This window comes from Bombina bombina, chromosome 2 (genome assembly GCF_027579735.1).
Source record: "Bombina bombina isolate aBomBom1 chromosome 2, aBomBom1.pri, whole genome shotgun sequence".
In the NCBI taxonomy this organism is placed as follows: Eukaryota; Metazoa; Chordata; class Amphibia; order Anura; family Bombinatoridae; genus Bombina; species Bombina bombina.
This window is the reverse complement of record NC_069500.1, coordinates 1,024,588,636-1,024,613,795: the sequence shown is the minus strand read 5'-3', so window position 1 is coordinate 1,024,613,795 and position 25,160 is coordinate 1,024,588,636. Positions and strand designations below refer to the sequence as shown.

Here is a 25,160-nt window from a genome sequence, read left to right as displayed (position 1 = left end):
GGAGTTCCCACTCCCCCGGATGCAATGTCTGACGACTCAGAAAATCCGCTTCCCAATTTTCCACTCCTGGGATGTGGATAGCAGACAGGTGGCAGGAGTGAGACTCCGCCCATAGAATGATTTTGGTCACTTCTTCCATCGCTAGGGAACTCCTTGTTCCCCCCTGATGGTTGATGTATGAACTTGGCCCTCGCTAGCTGAGGCCAAGCTTTGAGAGCATTGAATATCGCTCTCAGTTCCAAATATTTATCGGTAGAAGAGATTCTACCCGAGACCAAAGACCCTGAGCTTTCAGGGATCCCCAGACCGCGCCCCAGCCCATCAGACTGGCGTCGGTCGTGACAATGACCCACTCTGGTCTGCGGAAGGTCATCCCTTGTGACAGGTTGTCCAGGGACAGCCACCAACGGAATGAGTCTCTGGTCCTCTGATTTACTTGTATCTTCGGAGACAAGTCTGAATAGTCCCCATTCCACTGACTGAGCATGAACAGTTGTAATGATCTTAGATGAATGCGCACAGAAGGAACTATGTCCATTGCCGCTACCATCAAACCTATCACTTCCATGCACTGCGCTATGGAAGGAAGAGGAACGGAATGAAGTATCCGACAAGAGTCTAGAAGTTTTGTTTTTCTGGCTTCTGTCAGAAAAATCCTCATTTCTAAGGAGTCTATTATAGTTCCCAAGAAGGGAACCCTCGTTGACGGAGATAGAGAACTCTTTTCCACGTTCACTTTGCATCCGTGAGATCTGAGAAAGGCCAGGACAATGTCCGTGTGAGCCTTTACTTGAGGAAGGGACGACGCTCAATGTCGTCCAAGTAAGGTACTACAGCAATGCCCCTTGGTCTTAGCACCGCCAGAAGGGACCCTAGTACCTATGAGAAAATCCTAGGAGCAGTGGCTAATCCGAAAGAAAATGCCACGAACTGGAAATGCTTGTCCAGGAATGCAAACCTTAGGAACCGATGATGTTCCTTGTGGATAGGAATATGTAGATACGCATCCTTGAAATCCACCTTGGTCATGAATTGACCTTCCTGGATGGAAGGAAGAAGTGTTCGAATGGTTTCCATCTTGAACGATGGAACCTTGAGAAACTTGTTCAAGATCTTGAGATCTAAGATTGGTCTGAACGTTCCCTCTTTTTTGGGAACTATGAACAGATTGGAGTAGAACCCCATCCCTTGTTCTCCTAATGGAACAGGATGAATCACTCCCATTTTTAGCAGGTCTTCTACCCAATGTAAGAATGCCTGTCTTCTTATGTGGTCTGAAGACAACTGAGACCTGTGGAACCTCCCCCTTGGAGGAAGCCCCTTGAACTCCAGAGAATAACCTTGGGAGACTATTTCTAGCGCCCAAGGATCCAGAACATCTCTTGCCCAAGCCTGAGCGAAGAGAGAGAGTCTGCCCCCCACCAGATCCGGTCCCGGATCGGGGGCCCGCATTTCATGCTGTCTTGGTAGCAGTGGCAGGTTTCCTGGCCTGCTTTCCTTTGTTCCAGCCTTGCATAGGTCTCCAGGCTGGATTGTTTATTTTTGGTCTTGAAAAGACCTATCCTGAGGAAGGGCGTGGCCCTTGCCCCCAGTGATATCAGAGATAATCTCTTTCAAGTCAGGGCCAAAGAGTGTTTTCCCCTTGAAAGGAATGTCAAGCAATTTGTTCTTGGAAGACGCATCCGCTGCCCAAGATTTTAACCAAAGCGCTCTGCGCCACAATAGCAAACCCAGAATTTTTTCGCCGCTAACCTAGCCAATTGCAAGGTGGCGTCTAGGGTGAAAGAATTAGCCAATTTAAGAGCACGAATTCTGTCCATAATCTCCTCATAAGAAGAAGAATTACTAATAATCGCCTTTCCTAGCTCATCAAACTAGAAACACGCGGCTGCAGTGACAGGGACAATGCATGCAATTGGTTGTAGAAGGGAACCTTGCTGAACAAACATCTTTAGCAGACCTTCTAATTTTTTATCCATAGGATCTTGGAAAGCACAACTATCTTCTATGGGTATAGTGGCGCGCTTGTGTAGAGTAGAAACCGCCCCCTCGACCTTGGGGACTGTCTGCCATCAGTCCTTTCTGGGGTCGACTATAGGAAAACAATTTTATAAATATGGGGGGAGGTACTAAAGGTATACCGGGCCTGTCCCATTCTTTACTAACAATGTACGCCACCCGCTTGGATATAGGAAAAGCTTCGGGGGGCCCCGGGGCCTCTAAGAACTTTTCCATTTTACATAGTGGTTCTGGAATGACCAGATAATCACAATCATCCAAATTGGATAACACCTCCTTAAGCAGAGCGCGGAGATGTTCCAACTTAAATTTAAAAGTAATCACATCAGGTTCAGCTTGTTGAGAAATGTTTCCTGAATCTGAAATTTCTCCCTCAGACAAAACCTCCCTGGCCCCCTCAGACTGGTGTAGGGGCCCTTCAGAAACCATATCATCAGCGTTCTCATGCTCTACAGAATTTTCTAAAACAGAGCAGTCGCGCTTTCGCTGATAAGTGGGCATATTGGCTAAAATGTTTTTGATAGAATTATCCATTACAGCCGTTAAATGTTGCATAGTAAGGAGTATTGGCGCACTAGATGTACTAGGGGCCTCCTGTATGGGCAAGACTGGTGTAGACGAAGGAGGGGATGATGCAGTACCATGCTTACTCCCCTCACTTGAGGAATCATCTTGGGCATCATTTTCACTAAATTTTTTTATGACATAAAATACATATAGTTAAATGAGAAGGAACCTTGGTTTCCCCACAGTCAGAACACAATCTATCTGGTAGTTCAGACATGTTAAACAGGCATAAACTTGATAACAAAGCACAAAAAACGTTTTAAAATAAAACCGTTACTGTCACTTTAAATTTTAAACTAAACACACTTTATTACTGCAATTGCGAAAAAGTATGAAGGAATTGTTCAAAATTCACCAAAATTTCACCACAGTGTCTTAAAGCCTTAAAAGTATTGCACACCAAATTTGGAAGCTTTAACCCTTAAAATAACGGAACCGGAGCCGTTTTTATATTTAACCCCTTTACAGTCCCTGGAATCTGCTTTGCTGAGACCCAACCAAGCCCAAAGGGGAATACGATACCAAATGATGCCTTCAGAAAGACTTTTCTATGTATCAGAGCTCCACACACATGCAGCTGCGTGCCATGCTGTCCTCAAAAACAAGTGCGCCATACCGGCGCGAAAATGAGGCTCTGACTATGATTAGGGAAAGCCCCTAAAGAATAAGGTGTCTAAAACAGTGCCTGCCGATATAATCATATCAAAATACCCAGAATAAATGATTCCTCAAGGCTAAATATGTGTTAATAATGAATCGATTTAGCCCAGAAAAAGTCTACAGTCTTAATAAGCCCTTGTGAAGCCCTTATTTACTATCTTAATAAACATGGCTTACCGGATCCCATAGGGAAAATGACAGCTTCCAGCATTACATCGTCTTGTTAGAATGTGTCATACCTCAAGCAGTAAGAGACTGCACACTGTTCCCCCAACTGAAGTTAATTGCTCTCAACAGTCCTGTGTGGAACAGCCATGGATTTTAGTTACGGTGCTAAAATCATTTTCCTCATACAAACAGAAATCTTCATCTCTTTTCTGTTTCTGAGTAAATAGTACATACCAGCACTATTTTAAAATAACAAACTCTTGATTGAATAATAAAAACTACAGTTAAACACTAAAAAACTCTAAGCCATCTCCGTGGAGATGTTGCCTGTACAACGGCAAAGAGAATGACTGGGGTAGGCGGAGCCTAGGAGGGATCATGTGACCAGCTTTGCTGGGCTCTTTGCCATTTCCTGTTGGGGAAGAGAATATCCCACAAGTAAGGATGACGCCGTGGACCGGACACACCTATGTTGGAGAAATATAGTTTATTCTTTTTTAAAATGAGTTCATGCATAGTTCTAGATTTTAATTCATAGTTTCCTTTTTGTCTACATTAAAAACAAAGCATTAATAAAACTTACATTTTCAGAGAACGTGGTTTTACTGTTCTGTACGGCTTCAGATAACACCTTAGCATGCAAATCATCAACAATTGCTGCGGGGTGACGCGTGCTGGTAAAATGTATCATTGCCTGTATGTACCTATAAAAGTCCAAACATGGCTTAGAAGCATTTTAACAAGAAAACCATCTATCACAAAGAATAATCATATATATTTAGCTACAAACATTTTCTTGTATGCTTGCAAAGGCTTGCCACTCTTCACCAACACAGCTATGGGAGGTTCCTTCTAAACCTGTCAGCATTAAAGGGATAATAAACCCAAACATTTTTTTTTTCATGATTCAGATAAGGGTATGCAATTTTAAGCAACTTTCTAATTTACTCCTAGTATCAATTTTTCTTCATTCTCTTGCTATCTTTCTTTAAAAAAGCAGTAATGTAAAGCAAAGGAGCCAGCCCAATTTAGATTCAGCACTCTGGATAACGCTTGCTTATTGGTGGCTACATTTAGCAGACAAATAAGCAAGCATAACCCAGGTTCTGAACCAAAAATAAGCCGCCTCCTAAGCGTTACATTGCTGCATTTTAAATAAAGATAGCAAGAGAACGAAGAAAATTTGAAAATAGGAGTAAATTATTAAGTTGCTTAAAATTGCATGCTCTATCTGAAAAATTAAAGAAAAAAAACATAATTTATGTAAGAACTTACCTGATAAATTAATTTCTTTCATATTAGCAAGAGTCCATGAGCTAGTGACGTATGGGATATACATTCCTACCAGGAGGGGCAAAGTTTCCCAAACCTCAAAATGCCTATAAATACACCCCTCACCACACCCACAAATCAGTTTAACGCATAGCCAAGAAGTGGGGTGATAAGAAAAAAGTGCGAAAGCATAAAAAAATAAGGAATTGGAATAATTGTGCTTTATACAAAAAAATCATAACCACCACAAAAGGGTGGGCCTCATGGACTCTTGCTAATATGAAAGAAATGAATTTATCAGGTAAGTTCTTACATAAATTATGTTTTCTTTCATGTAATTAGCAAGAGTCCATGAGCTAGTGACGTATGGGATAATGACTACCCAAGATGTGGATCTTCCACGCAAGAGTCACTAGAGAGGGAGGGATAAAATAAAGACAGCCAATTCCACTGAAAATAATCCACACCCAAAATAAAGTTAAAATCTTATAATGAAAAAAACTGAAATTATAAGCAGAAGAATCAAACTGAAACAGCTGCCTGAAGTACTTTTCTACCAAAAACTGCTTCAGAAAAAGAAAACACATCAAAATGTTAGAATTTAGTAACAGTATGCAAAGAAGACCAAGTGGCTGCTTTGCAAATCTGATCAACTGAAGCTTCATTCCTATACGCCCAGGAAGTAGAACTGACCTAGTAAAATGAGCTGTAATCCTTTGAGGCGGAGTTTTACCTGACTCGACATAGGCATGATGAAACAAAGTTTATAACCAAGATGCCAAAGAAATGGCAGAAGCCTTCTGACCTTTCCTAGAACCGGAAAAGATAACAAATAGACTAGAAGTCTTTCGGAAATCCTTAGTAGCTTCAACATAATATTTCAAAGCTCTAACTACATCCAAAGAATGCAATGATCTCTCCTTAGAATTCTTAGGGTTAGGACACAATGAAGGAACCACAATTTCTCTACTAATGTTGTTAGAATTCACAACCTTAGCAAAAAATTTAAAAGAAGTTCGCAACACCGCCTTATCCTGATGAAAAATCAGAAAAGGAGACTCACAAGAAAGAGCAGATAATTCATTAACTCTTCTAGCAGAAGAGATGGCCAAAAGAAACAAAACTTTCCAAGAAAGTAATCTAATGACCAGCGAATGCATAGGTTCAAACGGAGGAGCTTGAAGTGCCCCCAGAACCAAATTCAAACTCCAAGGAGGAGAGATTGACTTAATAACAGGTTTTATACGAGCCAAAGCTTGTACAAAACAATGAATATCAGGAAGACTAGCAATCTTTCTGTGAAAAAGAACAGAAAGAGCAGAGATTTGACCTTTCAAGGAACTTGCAGACAAACCTTATCCAAACCATCCTGAAGAAACTGTAAAATTCTAGGAATTCTAAAAGAATGCCAAGAAAAATGATGAGAAAAACACCAAGAAATGAAAATCTTCCAGACTCGATAATATATCTTCCTAGATACAGTTTTACGAGCCTGTAACATAGTATTAATCACAGAGTCAGAGAAACCTCTATGATTGAGAATCAAGCGTTCAATCTCCATACCTTCAAATTTAAGTATTTGAGAACCGATGGAAAAAAAGGACCTTGCGAAAGAAGGTCTGGTCTTAACGGAAGAGTCCACGGTTGGCAAGTGGCCATCCGGACAATATCCGCATACCAAAACCTGTGAGGCCATGCTGGAGCCACCAGCAGAATAAACTAATGTTCCTTTAGAATCTTGGAAAAAGAACTATAGGCGGAAAGATATAAGCAGGATGATACTTCCAAGGACGTGACAATGCATCCACTGCTTCCGCCTGAGGATCCCTGGATCTGGACAGATACCTGGGAAGCTTCTTGTTTAGATGAGAAGCCATCAGATCTATTTCTGGAAGTCCCCATATTTGAACAAACTGAAGAAATACCTCTGGGTGAAGAAACCATTCGCCCGGATGTAGTGTTTGGCGACTGAGATAATCCGCTTCCCAATTGTCTATACCTGGGATATGAACCGCAGAAATTAGACAGGAGCTGGATTCCGCCCATACAAGTATTCGAGAGACTTCTTCATAGCCAGAGGACTGTGAGTTCCTCCTTGATGATTGACATATGCCACGGTTGTGACATCGTCCGTCTAGAAACAAATGAACGACTCTCTCTTTAGAAGAGGCCACGACTGAAGAGCTCTGAAAATTGCACAGAGTTCCAAAAATGTTGATTGGTAATCTCACCTCCTGAGATTCCCAAACCCCTTGTGCTGCCAGAAACCCCCATACAGCTCCCCAACCTGTCAGATTTGCATCTGTTGAGATCACAGTCTAGGTTGGAAGAACAAAAAGAAGCCCCTTGAACTAAACAATGGTGATCTGTCCACCACGTCAGAGAGTGTCGAACAATCGGTTTTAAAGATATTAATTGAGATATCTTTGTATAATCCCTGCACCACTGGTTCAGCATACAGAGCTGAAGAGGTCGCATGTGAAAACGAGCAAAGGGGATCGCGTCCGATGCTGCAGTCATAAGACCTAGAATTTCCATGCATAAGGCTACCGAAGGGAATGATTGAGACTGAAGGTTTCGATAAGCTGAAACCAATTTCAGACGCCTCTTGTCCGTCAGAGACAGAATAAAGAACACTGAATCTATCAGGAAACCTAAAAAGGTTACCCTTGTCTGAGGAATCAAACGAACTTTTTGGTAAATTGATCCTCCAACCATGTTCTTGAAGAAACAACACTTATAAAAGACTGGAAAGGTTCTTTATAGAGAAAATGAGCAAAGGGAATTGAATCCAATGCTGTGGCCATAAGACCTAAAACTTCTATGCATATATAGCAACTGAAGGAAATAATAGAGACTAAAGGTACCTATAGATGGAACCCAATAACATTATCCCTTGTCTAATAGAGACAAGGACAATGACACAAACTATCTGGAAACCTAAAAAAGGTGACCCTTGTGTGAGGAATCAAGAGCTTTAGAAAAGAAGATCCTCTAACTATGTCCTGAAGAGTAAGTGAATCATATGAGATTCCGCATCCTCAGAAAATAATCTGAATGAAAACAGAAAAATGAAAATATGCATTTATTGTATCTAATGAAAACAAATAATGCTATCAAAGACCATAAAAAGGCAAAATAGTTTGAATAAAACTCCAAAACCCAGTTCCTCAAAAGAAACTGGAAGAAATAACCCAGAAGATTCCAGGTCTGAGCAGCGCTTGAACCCCAAGGGTGCCTAGCCATGCTTCAACAGTACCCAAAATATATAGGACAGAAACACAGTTAAAGAAAGTGTTAGCCTTGCTGGAATAAAATCAAAGAAATTTGGACAAAATAAATTTCAAAGAAGCCTTAACCTGCCCCTTACCAGCCAAGCTGGGATACATCGCAAAATTAGGGAGCTGATTTCGAACTCCAATTATAGACATGTTACTTGGGAAAGAACTCAGGAATTCGTTCCTTAATAAGAACAACCAAACTAGTATAAGCTTAAAGTTTTAGTCTTAGAACTCAACCTTGAAGCCCAGAGTAACAGTTAAGAATTGAATCCAATTATAAAACAAATAATTGATTATCTTAGAACAAAGGAAATATGGATTTTTTTTTTTAAAAAAATCACAAAATTCTTCTAGCTAAAAAAGCTAAAGACATAGATTAACCCTCATTTTCGAAAATATTCAATAAAATGAAGACACAAATGAAACTATTAGCATGATAGACCAGTTTAAAGGACCAGCCAATACAGTGGACTTGCATAATCAATAAATGCAAAACAACAAGACAAATGCAACAGCACCTAGTCTAGTAAATGTTGTCCCTTTAACAATGCTAAAATATATCATAATCTGATACTTGATCTTAAAGTAAACAGAGAAAATGAAGCAATTGCAATATCAAAATAAATTACAGGACCAAGAAAAGTACCTGAAACTAAATAATTTTCCATAAATAAGATACAACTATCTAAAGGAAAATAAATACTATTTTGCTATAGAAACAATAGCATAATTAGTAGAATTAGAGATAGCCTCAATAAATTGGAGAACCCTCCAAATTGAGTTTAACTGCTGGCAAAGAATATAGTTTAAAACCTTTGAAGAAGGAATAAAAGAAAATTCTCAGCCTATTCCATTCCCTAGTATAGGGAAATGGAAAGAAAACCTCTAAAGAAAAAAATAGGCAGAAATAATGTCAGCTAGTCTTAAAGAACTAGTTACCTTAATATCCAAAATAATCAACACCTTTTCAACAAAGAACAAATGTACTTTAATAATTGAAAAATAATAAAAAAGTAGATTTGTTAGTGTCAATATCTGATGAAGAAAATTTCTGAAAGAGAAAAAAAACATCATCAGAGAAGGATAAATCAGTATGTTGTTGGTCATTTGAAACTTCAATAATAAAAAAAGAAGTGAAAAAGACCTAAAAATTTTATTAGAAGGCACAAAGTCAGACAAAGCCTTTAACATAGAATCAGAAAAATATTTCTTATAAGTGATCTAAATATTTCTTGTAAGAAAAGAAAATATATAAAGCATAAATACTAATGGATACCGCATGTAAAAGTATAACATAATAACTTAATACAAACCATAGCTAAAGATAAACATTTATAACATTTAAAATAAATGAACTTAGCTTTGGTAGAACTGTAACTCAGTTAAGCGTTTTTCCAAAAGTGGCTTCTGATTCAGAGTCCATTTGAGACATCTTGCAATATGTAATAGAAAAAACAACATATAAAGCAAAATTGATCAAATTCCTTAAATGACAGTTTCAGGAATGGGAAAAAAATGCCAATGAACAAGCTTCTAGCAACCAGAAGCAATAAATAATGAGACTTAAATATTGTGGAGACAACAATGACGCTCAAAATTTTTTAGCGCCAAAAAAGCCGCCCACATTATTTGGCGCCTAAATGCTTTTGGCGCAAAAAATGGTGCCACATCCGGTAACGCCGACATTTTTTGGCGCAAAAACGTCCAAAAAATGACGCAACTTCCGGCGACACGTATGACGCCGGAAATGACAAGAAAATTTTTGCGCCAAGAAAGTCAGCGCCAAGAATGACCCAATAAAATGAAGCATTTTCAGCCCCCGCGAGCCTAACAGCCCACAGGAAAAAAAGTCAAATTTTAAGGTAAGAAAAAATTGAATTATTCATATGCATTATCCCAAATATGAAACTGACTGTCTGAAAATAAGGAACGTTGAACATCCTGAATCAAGGCAAATAAATGTTTAAACACATATATTTAGAACTTTATATAAAAGTGCCCAACCATAGCTTAGAGTGTCACAGGAAATAAGACTTACTTACCCCAGGACACTCATCTACATGTAGTAGAAAGCCAAACCAGTACTGAAACGAGAATCAGTAGAGGTAATGGTATATATAAGAGTATATCGTCGATCTGAAAAGGGAGGTAAGAGATGAATCTCTACGACCGATAACAGAGAACCTATGAAATAGACCCCATAGAAGGAGATCATTGAATTCAAATAGGCAATACTCTCTTCACATCCCTCTGACATTCACTGCACGCTGAGAGGAAAACCGGGCTCCAACCTGCTGAGGAGCGCATATCAACGTAGAATCTAGCACAAACTTACTTCACCACCTCCACAGGAGGCAAAGTTTGTAAAACTGATTTGTGGGTGTGGTGAGGGGTGTATTTATAGGCATTTTGAGGTTTGGGAAACTTTGCCCCTCCTGGTAGGAATGTATATCCCATACGTCACTAGCTCATGGACTCTTGCTAATTACATGAAAGAAATTGGGTTTAGTGTCCCTTTAACAGGAAGTATTCAACTACTTCTGCTGAATTTAACTCAGTTTAAACACCTTTAAACTTAACATTTTAAGGTAACACAAAAATACTATTAATAACTTTAACCTGATGAGATTCCACTATAAATCTATTAGTACAATATCCTTTAAAGTAAATACATTTAATATAAGTTTTCTAGAAGGAAAAAAAGACATTTTAGAAATACTTTTGATCTCCTGAAAAATAAATTCTGCAAAAGCAGATGTTCTGAAAATAGTTAAAGGGACATTCCAGCTAAAATTGGAATCCACATGGATGCATTTCAGTTATGAATAGAAGCATTTATGTAATATAAATTTATTAGCAAAAATGTTTGAATAAAAGCTATATCTGTTTCAAATACGTATTTAAAAATGCACTATGCACCAGCATTTTAAACGCAACACTTGATCAGAGAGCCTAAGGTGCTTGTACCATCTGGTAGTGACTCAATTTGGTTATTACTGACATGATACAAGCCCCACTGGCACACTGAGCAGCTTCAGTATTTAAAATGCTAGTGCACTCAGATTATCTAGTTATGCTTCACTGCACAGAAAAATGTTAACACTAAAACAGTGATAACTTTTACTAGAAGCATGTTGGCAATACATGTATATTGCAAATATGCTTTTATTCAAAGATGTAATTCATCTAAGTGCATTTCAATTTTGACCGGAATGTCCCTTTAACAGTGCAAATAGAAAATACCTGTCCAAAGCCTCTGCGACTAGAGGACTAAGAACAACATCCACTGTTCCTTTCACTTCTATTATTGCTGTTGTTCGTGTGTGAGAAATAGGTTGATCTAAAGTCCATTCCTCAGTTAGTGTCTCATCATCTGTATTTTCCATTGATTTCTTCTCCAGTGGAGTATAAGGAGTGCTGAATTAATAAAATAAAGTTACATTAACAGAATGTAAATGGTGCCAGTGTTATACGGCTATGGAACCTAACCAAAGAACCGTGTTTAAATATAAACCTTAAAGTATGTGTCGGAAAACAGGAAGACAGTGAAAGGCCTCTTAAATATAGACAGAAACTACATTTACTGATCTGTTTGCCATAAGTGATAACTGAAAAAAATTGAGAAAAAACTGGACTATATAACGGCCAGATTACGAGTGTTGCGTTTTGAGTGGCTCGGTAATAACTTGCAAGTTATTGCCACCGCTCACCTTTAATAGCGCTGCTATTACAGGTTTGCAAAAACCCGGCGTTTGCGGGCGATATGGCTGCGTTGAGCTCCATACCGCACACAAATACCAGCGCTGCTTTGACGAGCTTGTGCACAATTTCCCCACTGCTATTTGCAGTTTAGTATAGGCTAGAGGGTGTTATTATTTGGGGGGGGGCTTTTTTATTTTGATAGGGCTATTAAATTAGGAGTAATTCGTTTTTATTTTTGATCATTTCTTTTTTTATTTTGTGTAATTTAGTGTTTATTATTTTTTGTAATTTAGATAAATGTATTTTTTAAATTTATCTTATTTAATTTTATTGTAATGTTAGGTGTTAGTGTAACTCAGGTTAGGTTTTATTTTACAGGTAAATTTATATTTATTTTAACTAGGTAGTTAGTAAATAGTTAATAACTATTTACTAACTAGTCTACCTAGTTAAAATAAATACAAACTTACCTGTGAAATAAAAATAAAACATAAGCTAGATACAATATAACTATTAGTTATATTGCAGCTATCTTAGGTTTTATTTTACGGGTAAGTATTTATTTAGTTTTAAATAGGAATAATTTAGGTATTAATTGTAAATTTTATTTGGAATTATTTTAATTAGGTTAAAGTTAGTGGGTGTTAGGGTTAGACTTAGGGTTAGGTTTAGGGGTTAATAACTTTAGTATAGTGGCGGCGACATTGTGGGCAGCAGATTAGAGATTAATAAGTGTAGTTAGGTGGCGGCGACATTGGGGGCAGCAGATTAGGGGGTTAATAACAGTAATGTAGGTTGTGGCGATGTTAGGGACAGCAGATTAGGGGTTAATAATTTTATTTTAGTATTTGCAACGCGGGAGGGCCTCGGTTTAGGGGTTAATAGGTAATTTATGGATGTTAGTGTACTTCGTAACACTTTAGTTATGAGTTTTATGGTACAGCTCTGTAACGTAAAACCAATAACTACTGACTTTCAGGTGGCGGTACAGATCTTGTAGTTATAGGCTGTACCGCTCAATTTTTGGCCAGACAGGCAAACTCGTAATACCAGCGCTATGGAAGTCCCATTGAAAAAGGACTTTTTGAAAGGTGCAGTAGTTACGCTGCGTTACGGCCAAAAAGGTGTGCGGTACAGCTATTCCTACAACACCTGCAATACCAGCGGTAGTGAAAAAGAGCTATAACAATGCTTTTTCACGCATAACGCACAACTCGTAATCTAGTTGTTACTTTGCCCTTTTTTTGTGATAATTACCACCATCATATCTTTATCTGCAACAGATTGTCAATTTTTAAAATAATGGAATAGCGCAAATAATTAAGCTTTAGAATATGTTTCATTACGTAGTTATAAATGCAAAAAACACATTGTAATGATCCTGAGAAACATGTGTCTATCCGTTTTAAAATGCCCAAACCTACAGACTTCATGTTTATATTGATGGTGTATGGTTGACTTGTGAAATTGTCTCAGATGACTTGCTAAGTTGCAATAGACAGAACGCTAAACATTAAGATTTTTTTTTTTTTTTTTTTTAAACCAAACAGATTAAATGGATAGCTTTTAAAACCTCAAACATTTAGGCTAGCACATTCAAGGAATTAACTTTTATTATGTTTTGACATTAAAAACAAAATATCTCCTTTAATCTATTTTCCTCTTAACCTCTTGTCGCAAACAATTTTCTTGGAATGAGCACAATAACACAGTGATTAATTGTGGATGCAACTACAAAAAAATGACATTACTGTCCTTTCAACCTTTTCGATTCACAGGATTCAATCATGGTACTAAATATATTCCATCACCAGGTTGTGGACTTTGCTTGCTGTAATAAACAAATTAAGAGCAGTGGAATGTGTAAAGATACAGTAAATTATTTTCCTGATTTTTCAACTCTACTATTAGTATGAGAAATAATGTCAAAGTTGCCCTAGTCAGCTCAAAAACTGGAAATGACGACTTTAACGGCAATCATGAAATACGTAATATACATATCTGCAGTAGGAATATGAGGGAACCTCAGAAAAGGCTTACAGTTTTTGCAAACTTCATAAAAGGGCCCTTCCCTGAAAAAGAGTAATCTAGCATACAATGAAATGCTAATATCACTGACCCTGTAATTTTGTGAAATGTACGATTAACTATATATCACATCTTATTCTTCCACCGTTAGCCATAATACAGACCTCTGCAAATAGTAGAGATGAGAAATAGATTTCTCTCTGGATATTTAAAAATATCTCTAAAGTATTCTGGACTGATTAAATTACGGCAAGAATCTGAAAATGAAGGTGTGAATGAATTAAGCTAATGCTTGCGCTTTGCTCTTACTTGCAGTAGCATATGCTTTAAGAAGGATATGTTATCACAAAAAATGTTGCTTCGCTCCCAAATCTGCAAATACCTTTTTTTTACCAGGCTAGATTTAAGATCACTCTATAAAAACGGTCTATATTTTAATTTAGATTCATATTATTTAACCTTAATTTCCCTCATTTAGTTACCGCACCATCTACCCCTCTATCTACCTATCTATCTATCTACCTATCTATCTATCTATCTATCTATCTATCTATCTATCTATCTATCTATCTATCACAGCAGTATAGTCAAAAGGAAAAGGTAGAATTATAACCACAAACTACAACTGAAATAAGACAATTTCCCAGGAAATATTACAATTATTAGAGATAATGCGTAAAAAATGGGGGGGGGGGGGGGGATTTGAAGCAACAACAATCAATCAATAGTAAAAACTAACATTGTAGAAGCAGTGAAGCAAGTTTAAAAAAACTATTTATTCTTACCTGATAAATTCATTTCTTTCTTGGTGGTGAGAGTCCACGGTCCATTAATTTTGGGAAAGAGGCAAAAATTCCCAAACCCCAAGAGCTCTATAAAACTCTCCTACCTCACATATACCTCTGTCTAATGTATAGACAAGCACAGTGAGGTAAGAAAAGCTTTATGCAAACAGGCAAAAAAATCTAACTGAGACAAATACAAGGGAAAATAACGCTCCTAGTGCGTGCGAAAAAAACCTGACAACTGAAAAAGGGAATTTTGAGCACCAAAACCCAACGCACGCATAACTGAGAAAAAATGTGCGCTAACCAGATGAGTGTAAGCCGGTCAATGAGCAAATAAACTATAGAAAAACTAAAGGGATGTGCACTAACCCGACAAGCGTTAATCCAACGTGTGCAACCTCAACGTGCGTAAACCAGAGGCTGACCCACAAAAAACTATGGATGCCAAGAAAGCCGATGTGCGAAATGTGCGAGTACTGGAAAAAATAGCGCTTTTATACAAAAAAAAATCATAACCACCACAAAAAAGGTGCGTCTCATGGACTCTTGCCACTATGAAAAATGAATTTATCAGGTAAGTTCTTACATAAATTATGTTTTCTTTCATGTAAGTGGCAAGAGTCCATGAGCTAGTGACATATGGGATAAAATATCCAAGATGTGGAAGTCCACAGAAGAGTCACTAGAGAGGCAGGGATAAAATAACAACAGCTATTTCCGCTGAGAAACTAAATCCAAACAATAATTAAGTTTTTCTTATAAACTTAAAAAAAAACTTAAATCATAAGCAGTAGAATCAAACTGACAGCTGCCTGAAGAACTTTTCTACCGAAGACTGCTTCAAAAGAAGCAAAAACATCAAAATGGTAAAATTTAGTAAATGTATGCAAAGAGGACCAAGTTGCTGCTTTTGCAAATCTGATCAACCGAAGCTTCATTCTTAAAAGCTCAAGAAGAAACGACTGATCTAGTAAAATGAGCTGTAATTCTCTGAGACGGAGACTGCCCGCCTCCAAATAAGCTTTGTTAATCAAAAAGCTTTAACCAAGATGCCAAAGAAATGGCAAATGCTTTCTGTCCTTTCCTGGAACCAGAAAAAACAACAAATAGACTAGAAGTCTTTCTGAAATCCAAAGAATGTAAAGATCTTTCCAGAGAATTCTTAGGATTAAGACACAAAGAAGGAACAACAATTTCCCTACTAATGTTGATAGAATTTTACAACTTTAGGAAAAAAATTGGAATTAAGTGCGCAAAATAGCTTTATCTTGATGGGAAATCAGATAAGGAGGCTCACAAGAGAGCTGATAACTCAGAAACTCTTCTAGCAGAAGAGATAGCCAAAAGAAACAATACTTTCCAAGAAAGTAGTTTAATACCCAAAGAATGCATAGGCTCAAAAGGAGGAGTCTGCAAAATCCTTAAAACCAAATTAAGACTCCAAGGAGGAGAAATTAATTTAATAACAGGTTTGATACGAACCAAAGCCTGAACAAAACTGTGAATATCAGGAAGTTTAGCAATCTTTCTATAAAATAAAACAGAAAGATCAGAGATTTGTCCCTTCAAAGTACTTGCAGACAAAACCTTATCCAAACCATCCTGAAGAAATGATAAAATTCTAGGAATTCTAAAAGAATGCCAAGAGAATTTATGAAAAGAACACCATGAAATATAGGTTTTCCAAACCAGATAATAAATCTTTCTTAAAACAGATTTACAAGCCTTTAACATTGTGTTAACCACTGAGTCAGAGACACCTCTATGACTAAGCACTAAGCGTTCAAATTCCATACCTTCAAATTTAACAATTTGAGATCCTGATGGAAAAACGGCCTTTGAGACAGAAAGTCTGGCCTTAGAGGAAGTGGCCAAGGCTGGCAACTGGACATCCGGACAAGATCCACATACCAAACCTGTGAGGCCATGCTGGTGCTACCAAAACACATGAGACTGTTCCATTATGATCTTGGAGATCACCTTTTAAAGGAGAACGAGGTGGAAAAATGTAAGCAGAAAACAAGAAACTGTTAATGTAACCACCATCTCCGCCTGAGGATCCCTGAACCTGGAAAGGTATCTGGGAAATTTCTTGTTTAGATGAGAGGCCATCAGAACTATTTCTGTAAGGCCCCACATCTGTACAATCTGAAAAAACACATCTAAATGGAGAGACCATTCCCCTGGATGTAAAGTCTGGCGGCTGAGATAATCTGCCTCCCAATTGTCTACACCTGGGATATGAATCGCAGAAATTAGGAGTTGAATTCCATCCAAAAAAGTATTCGAGATACTTCTTTTCATCACTAAAGGACTGCGAGTCCCTCTCTGATGATTGACATATGCCACAGTTGTAATATTGTCTGTGGGAAAACTAATGAAACATTCTCTCTTAAATTGAGGACAAGCCTGAAGAGTTCTGAAAATAGCACGGAGTTCTAAAATAATGATTGGTAACCTTGCCTCTTGAGGTTTCCAAACCCTTTGTGCTGTCAGCAAACCCCAGACAGCTCCCCAACCTGTAAAACTTGCATCCGTAAGAATACAGTCCAGGAAGGACAAACAAAGAAGGCCCCCTGAATAATACGATGATGGTCTAACCACCAAGTCAGAGAGAGTTAAGTGTTGGGATTTAAGTATATCAACTGTGATAGCTAATAGATTACCTAGATAATAAAATATATTTAGACCATGTCAAAATTCAAGATTAAAACCATGAAGTTCTTCTAAATAGAAAAGCTAAAAACATAGATTTTAAATTATTCTTAAATGATAAATATAGTATCATAAATAAAATGAATACATTTTGAAGTAAATGAACAGTGTTATATACTTCAGAATCTGAAAACTGCTTATACTAACTGTCCAACAATAAAGTTGAAAGAGCAGCAATGTCAGTCATAGATGTAGCTGATCTAAGAATATAAACAGTATTTAAATATGCTCTTTAAAGGTAAGATTGAAACTTAAAAAGATCCTGAAAATAAGTACTAACTTTCATAGAAATAGTAGTACATTCCCAAAAAGGAATCAGGTTTAAACCATTCTAGTAAACATATCATAGATAGCATCTAGAATATGCAAAAAACCTCAGGAGCAATTTAAAGAAATCTTTAAATGAACATAACATATTTAATAGGACGATGAGACTCCTAATACCTAAAATCATCAAAACTTCCTTAATAAAGAACAAAATTTTTTCAAAAATAAAAAAGATTTGTCACACACAGTCTCTGATGCAGGATCCTTTGAGCCAAAGAAACCCTCAATAGTAGAATAAACTTAAGTATGCTGTCGGTTAAAACAAAATTGATTAAATCTTATAACAATTTTGGAAAGACCTTATAAGTTTATTTGAAGACACAGTCATAGCCTTCTTATGATTGCAGTAATAACATGCAAAATCTGCAGAATTCATCAGGTACATTAAACTGAAAAACTAAAAACAGTAAATGTATTTGTACATATAGAAACATTATCAGCATGAAATAAGATAAATAAATGCCACATAATTGAGCTGAAGAGAATAAAATCAGATTGACAATAAAAAACACACTTAGCTTGTTGAAGAAATGTGTCCAAGGCATCTTAGTTTCTACAGTAACATCAGAGTCAGGATCAGTCAGACGTCTTGCAAAATGTAAAAGGAAAAAAATTAACATTTAAACAAAATATTCAATTTCCTCATATAGCAGTTTCAGGAATGGGAAAAAATGCTTATGCTCAAAAAATAGGCAACAAAGCAAACAGCATAGCTCTCAAGTATGATGCATGACACAAAAGGAGGTGAAAAAAAATGTTTGCCGCCAAACCAACACCAGGAAATGACGCAACTCACGTCATAACAAGCGCGACTTCGCCCCAAAACAACTAGCTTCAATAAAGATGCAGGTAATTACGAAACTTGTGCCACTATAGGCGCAACGTAGCACCAATATTTTTATTTTGCGTCCACGCAAGCCTAGATTTGTCTGCCAAAATTAAGTAAAAACAAGTCATATTGGAAAAAAGACTGAAACCCCAGGTAAGAAAAAAAGTTTAAATAAACTTCCTAAAACATGATTCTCATACTGAAACTGCTAGACTGCAAAAGGGAAATATACATAGACCTGACTCATGGCAAATATAAGTAAACACATATATTTGAAACTTTACAATATAACAAAGTGCCAAACATAGCTGAGAGTGTCTTAAAAAATGATACATACTTACCAAAAGACACCCATCCACATATAGCAGACAGCCAAACCAGTACTGAAAAATATCAGCAGAGGTAATGGTATAAGAGTATATTGTCGATCTGAAAAGGGAGGTAGAGAATGAATCTCTACAACCGATAACAGAGAGCCTTTGAAAAGATTTCCCATGAGTGAAACCATGAATTCAACAGGCGATACTCTCTTCACATCCCTCTGACAAACCCTGTACTCTGAGGGGAATTGGGCTTTAAAGTGCTTAGAAGTGCCTATCATAGAAGAAATCAAGGACAAACTTACTTCACCACCTCCACAGGAGGCAATGTTTGTAAAACTGAGGAATGAGTGTGGTGGGAGGTGTATTTATAGGCATTTTAAGGTTTGGGAAACTTTGCCCCCTCCTGGTAGGAATGTATATCCCATACGTCACTAGCTCATGGACTCTTGCCACTTACATGAAAGAAACATAGCTATATGAGTGTCTAGATGTTAATAAAAAGATACCTACAAATAGACACTCACCACTACCAAACAAGCAGCAGACAGCCAAATCAGTACAAAAACTCATCAGCAGAAGATATGGAATAGTAGTATATTGTAGATCCAAAAATGGAGGCAAAAGGCAAGTCCCTGTGACCAATTAAGACGGGATTATGAAAAATGTCCCATGAGGTGAAAAAAGAATCACAAACCATACCCCCCTAATACATCCCTCTGATGAGAAGTGTACTCTGAGGGGAAACAGGGTCTCAATATAGACTGAAAACCCCTCTCTCTGAAGAATCAAATGCACATCTCCATTCTTCAACCACCTCCAGCGGCATTTACTTTTAGCCACCAATCAGCAGGCGCTACCCAGGTGTTAAACAAAAAAAAGTCCCTTTAAGGTATATGTGAGGTGGGAGGGATTTTATAGAGCTCTTGGGGTTTGGGAATCTTTGCCTTCTCCTAGTGGTAGAGAAGAGTAATTCCCAATGGGTTTTGGACTCTCACCACCTGTATGAAAGAAACATTTTTTAATTTGTCACTTACTGCCTTCACTTGCCACCAATCTGCACTTTATTCAGGTCACCACTAACCAGCCATTTCCCTCCCTCATTACAAGACCTTCTTTATCTTTCTTTAAAAGCTTTGAACTGTAACCTCAAGACAACAGACACTCTCCAGGATGAGCTGGTGCACCGTGGCAAAACTGTCATTTTCAGTAGCAGCCACGCATGTGCAACCAACATACCTACAGGAATTCTAGGAATCCTAACCCTACTCCATGAGTAGCCCTTGGATTAGCACCAATAAAGATATTTACGCCATATTTTATGGTAAATCTTTCTAGTGACAGGCTTGCGACCCTGAATCAAAGTATCAATGACCGACTCAGAGAATCCCCGCTTAGATAAAAACAGAATTTATGTTTACCTGATAAATTACTTTCTCCAACGGTGTGTCCGGTCCACGGCGTCATCCTTACTTGTGGGATATTCTCTTCCCCAACAGGAAATGGCAAAGAGCCCAGCAAAGCTGGTCACATGATCCCTCCTAGGCTCCGCCTACCCCAGTCATTCGACCGACGTTAAGGAGGAATATTTGCATAGGAGAAACCATATGGTACCGTGGTGACTGTAGTTAAAGAAAATAAATTATCAGACCTGATTAAAAAAACCAGGGCGGGCCGTGGACCGGACACACCGTTGGAGAAAGTAATTTATCAGGTAAACATAAATTCTGTTTTCTCCAACATAGGTGTGTCCGGTCCACGGCGTCATCCTTACTTGTGGGAACCAATACCAAAGCTTTAGGACACGGATGAAGGGAGGGAGCAAATCAGGTCACCTAAATGGAAGGCACCACGGCTTGCAAAACCTTTCTCCCAAAAATAGCCTCAGAAGAAGCAAAAGTATCAAACTTGTAAAATTTGGTAAAAGTGTGCAGTGAAGACCAAGTCGCTGCCCTACATATCTGATCAACAGAAGCCTCGTTCTTGAAGGCCCATGTGGAAGCCACAGCCCTAGTGGAATGAGCTGTGATTCTTTCGGGAGGCTGCCGTCCGGCAGTCTCGTAAGCCAATCTGATGATGCTTTTAATCCAAAAAGAGAGAGAGGTAGAAGTTGCTTTTTGACCTCTCCTTTTACCGGAATAAACAACAAACAAGGAAGATGTTTGTCTAAAATCCTTTGTAGCATCTAAATAGAATTTTAGAGCGCGAACAACATCCAAATTGTGCAACAAACGTTCCTTCTTTGAAACTGGTTTCGGACACAGAGAAGGTACGATAATCTCCTGGTTAATGTTTTTGTTAGAAACAACTTTTGGAAGAAAACCAGGTTTAGTACGTAAAACCACCTTATCTGCGTGGAACACCAGATAAGGAGGAGAACACTGCAGAGCAGATAATTCTGAAACTCTTCTAGCAGAAGAAATTGCAACTAAAAACAAAACTTTCCAAGATAATAACTTAATATCAACGGAATGTAAGGGTTCAAACGGAACCCCCTGAAGAACTGAAAGAACTAAATTGAGACTCCAAGGAGGAGTCAAAGGTTTGTAAACAGGCTTAATTCTAACCAGAGCCTGAACAAAGGCTTGAACATCTGGCACAGCAGCCAGCTTTTTGTGAAGTAACACCGACAAGGCAGAAATCTGTCCCTTCAGGGAACTTGCAGATAATCCTTTTTCCAATCCTTCTTGAAGGAAGGATAGAATCCTAGGAATCTTAACCTTGTCCCAAGGGAATCCTTTAGATTCACACCAACAGATATATTTTTTCCAAATTTTGTGGTAAATCTTTCTAGTTACAGGCTTTCTGGCCTGAACAAGAGTATCGATAACAGAATCTGAGAACCCTCGCTTCGATAAAATCAAGCGTTCAATCTCCAAGCAGTCAGCTGGAGTGAAACCAGATTCGGATGTTCGAACGGACCCTGAACAAGAAGGTCTCGTCTCAAAGGTAGCTTCCAAGGTGGAGCCGATGACATATTCACCAGATCTGCATACCAAGTCCTGCGTGGCCACGCAGGAGCTATCAAGATCACCGACGCCCTCTCCTGATTGATCCTGGCTACCAGCCTGGGGATGAGAGGAAACGGCGGGAACACATAAGCTAGTTTGAAGGTCCAAGGTGCTACTAGTGCATCCACTAGAGCCGCCTTGGGATCCCTGGATCTGGACCCGTAGCAAGGAACTTTGAAGTTCTGACGAGAGGCCATCAGATCCATGTCTGGAATGCCCCACAGCTGAGTGACTTGGGCAAAGATTTCCGGATGGAGTTCCCACTCCCCCGGATGCAATGTCTGACGACTCAGAAAATCCGCTTCCCAATTTTCCACTCCTGGGATGTGGATAGCAGACAGGTGGCAGGAGTGAGACTCCGCCCATAGAATGATTTTGGTCACTTCTTCCATCGCTAGGGAACTCCTTGTTCCCCCCTGATGGTTGATGTACGCAACAGTTGTCATGTTGTCTGATTGAAACCGTATGAACTTGGCCCTCGCTAGCTGAGGCCAAGCCTTGAGAGCATTGAATATCGCTCTCAGTTCCAGAATATTTATCGGTAGAAGAGATTCTTCCCGAGACCAAAGACCCTGAGCTTTCAGGGATCCCCAGACCGCGCCCCAGCCCATCAGACTGGCGTCGGTCGTGACAATGACCCACTCTGGTCTGCGGAATGTCATCCCTTGTGACAGGTTGTCCAGGGACAGCCACCAACGGAGTGAGTCTCTGGTCCTCTGATTTACTTGTATCTTCGGAGACAAGTCTGTATAGTCCCCATTCCACTGACTGAGCATGCACAGTTGTAATGGTCTTAGATGAATGCGCGCAAAAGGAACTATGTCCATTGCCGCTACCATCAACCCGATCACTTCCATGCACTGAGCTATGGAAGGAAGAGGAACGGAATGAAGTATCCGACAAGAGTCTAGAAGTTTTGTTTTTCTGGCCTCTGTCAGAAAAATCCTCATTTCTAAGGAGTCTATTATTGTTCCCAAGAAGGGAACCCTTGTTGACGGAGATAGAGAACTCTTTTCCACGTTCACTTTCCATCCGTGAGATCTGAGAAAGGCCAGGACAATGTCCGTGTGAGCCTTTGCTTGAGGAAGGGACGACGCTTGAATCAGAATGTCGTCCAAGTAAGGTACTACAGCAATGCCCCTTGGTCTTAGCACAGCTAGAAGGGACCCTAGTACCTTTGTGAAAATCCTTGGAGCAGTGGCTAATCCGAAAGGAAGCGCCACGAACTGGTAATGTTTGTCCAGGAATGCGAACCTTAGGAACCGATGATGTTCCTTGTGGATAGGAATATGTAGATACGCATCCTTTAAATCCACCGTGGTCATGAATTGACCTTCCTGGATGGAAGGAAGAATAGTTCGAATGGTTTCCATCTTGAACGATGGAACCTTGAGAAACTTGTTTAAGATCTTGAGATCTAAGATTGGTCTGAACGTTCCCTCTTTTTTGGGAACTATGAACAGATTGGAGTAGAACCCCATCCCTTGTTCTCTTAATGGAACAGGATGAATCACTCCCATTTTTAACAGGTCTTCTACACAATGTAAGAATGCCTGTCTTTTTATGTGGTCTGAAGACAACTGAGACCTGTGGAACCTCCCCCTTGGGGGAAGTCCCTTGAATTCCAGAAGATAACCTTGGGAGACTATTTCTAGCGCCCAAGGATCCAGAACATCTCTTGCCCAACCCTGAGCGAAGAGAGAGAGTCTGCCCCCCACCAGATCCGGTCCCGGATCGGGGGCCAACATTTCATGCTGTCTTGGTAGCAGTGGCAGGTTTCTTGGCCTGCTTTCCCTTGTTCCAGCCTTGCATTGGTCTCCAAGCTGGCTTGGCTTGAGAAGTATTACCCTCTTGCTTAGAGGACGTAGCACCTTGGGCTGGTCCGTTTCTACGAAAGGGACGAAAATTAGGTTTATTTTTTGCCTTGAAAGGCCGATCCTGAGGAAGGGCGTGGCCCTTACCCCCAGTGATATCAGAGATAATCTCTTTCAAGTCAGGGCCAAACAGCGTTTCCCCCTTGAAAGGAATGTTAAGTAGCTTGTTCTTGGAAGACGCATCAGCCGACCAAGATTTCAACCAAAGCGCTCTGCGCGCCACAATAGCAAACCCAGAATTCTTAGCCGCTAACCTAGCCAATTGCAAAGTGGCGTCTAGGGTGAAAGAATTAGCCAATTTGAGAGCATTGATTCTGTCCATAATCTCCTCAAAAGGAGGAGAATCACTATCGACCGCCTTTATCAGCTCATCGAACCAGAAACATGCGGCTGTAGCGACAGGGACAATGCATGAAATTGGTTGTAGAAGGTAACCTTGCTGAACAAACATCTTTTTAAGCAAACCTTCTAATTTTGTATCCATAGGATCTTTGAAAGCACAACTATCCTCTATGGGTATAGTGGTGCGTTTGTTTAAAGTGGAAACCGCTCCCTCGACCTTGGGGACTGTCTGCCATAAGTCCTTTCTGGGGTCGACCATAGGAAACAATTTTTTAAATATGGGGGGAGGGACGAAAGGAATACCGGGCCTTTCCCATTCTTTATTAACAATGTCCGCCACCCGCTTGGGTATAGGAAAAGCTTCTGGGAGCCCCGGCACCTCTAGGAACTTGTCCATTTTACATAGTTTCTCTGGGATGACCAACTTGTCACAATCATCCAGAGTGGATAATACCTCCTTAAGCAGAATGCGGAGATGTTCCAACTTAAATTTAAATGCAATCACATCAGGTTCAGCTTGTTGAGAAATGTTCCCTGAATCAGTAATTTCTCCCTCAGACAAAACCTCCCTGGCCCCATCAGACTGGGTTAGGGGCCCTTCAGAAATATTATTATCAGCGTCGTCATGCTCTTCAGTATCTAAAACAGAGCAGTCGCGCTTACGCTGATAAGTGTTCATTTTGGCTAAAATGTTTTTGACAGAATTATCCATTACAGCCGTTAATTGTTGCATAGTAAGGAGTATTGGCGCGCTAGATGTACTAGGGGCCTCCTGAGTGGGCAAGACTCGTGTAGACGAAGGAGGGAATGATGCAGTACCATGCTTACTCCCCTCACTTGAGGAATCATCTTGGGCATCATTGTCATTGTCACATAAATCACATTTATTTAAATGAATAGGAATTCTGGCTTCCCCACATTCAGAACACAGTCTATCTGGTAGTTCAGACATGTTAAACAGGCATAAACTTGATAACAAAGTACAAAAAACGTTTTAAAATAAAACCGTTACTGTCACTTTAAATTTTAAACTGAACACACTTTATTACTGCAATTGCGAAAAAACATGAAGGAATTGTTCAAAATTCACCAAATTTTCACCACAGTGTCTTAAAGCCTTAAAAGTATTGCACACCAAATTTGGAAGCTTTAACCCTTAAAATAACGGAACCGGAGCCGTTTTGAACTTTAACCCCTTTACAGTCCCTGGTATCTGCTTTGCTGAGACCCAACCAAGCCCAAAGGGGAATACGATAC

At 39.1% G+C, this 25,160-nt stretch overlaps 1 protein-coding gene across 8 annotated transcripts in view; it reads right to left on the bottom strand.

Moving 5' to 3' along the window:
- Positions 1-25,160, bottom strand: part of BLTP1 (bridge-like lipid transfer protein family member 1) — a 1,044,923-nt gene that overhangs the window by 480,104 nt on the left and 539,659 nt on the right. For all 8 annotated transcript variants that reach the window (XM_053703615.1, XM_053703613.1, XM_053703617.1 and 5 more), the window contains 2 exons: positions 11,211-11,384; positions 3,998-4,118 (listed from right to left, as the gene is read on the bottom strand). In XM_053703615.1, the coding sequence (XP_053559590.1) occupies positions 3,998-4,118; positions 11,211-11,384 (295 nt within the window). The remainder of the gene's footprint in view (positions 1-3,997; positions 4,119-11,210; positions 11,385-25,160) is intronic.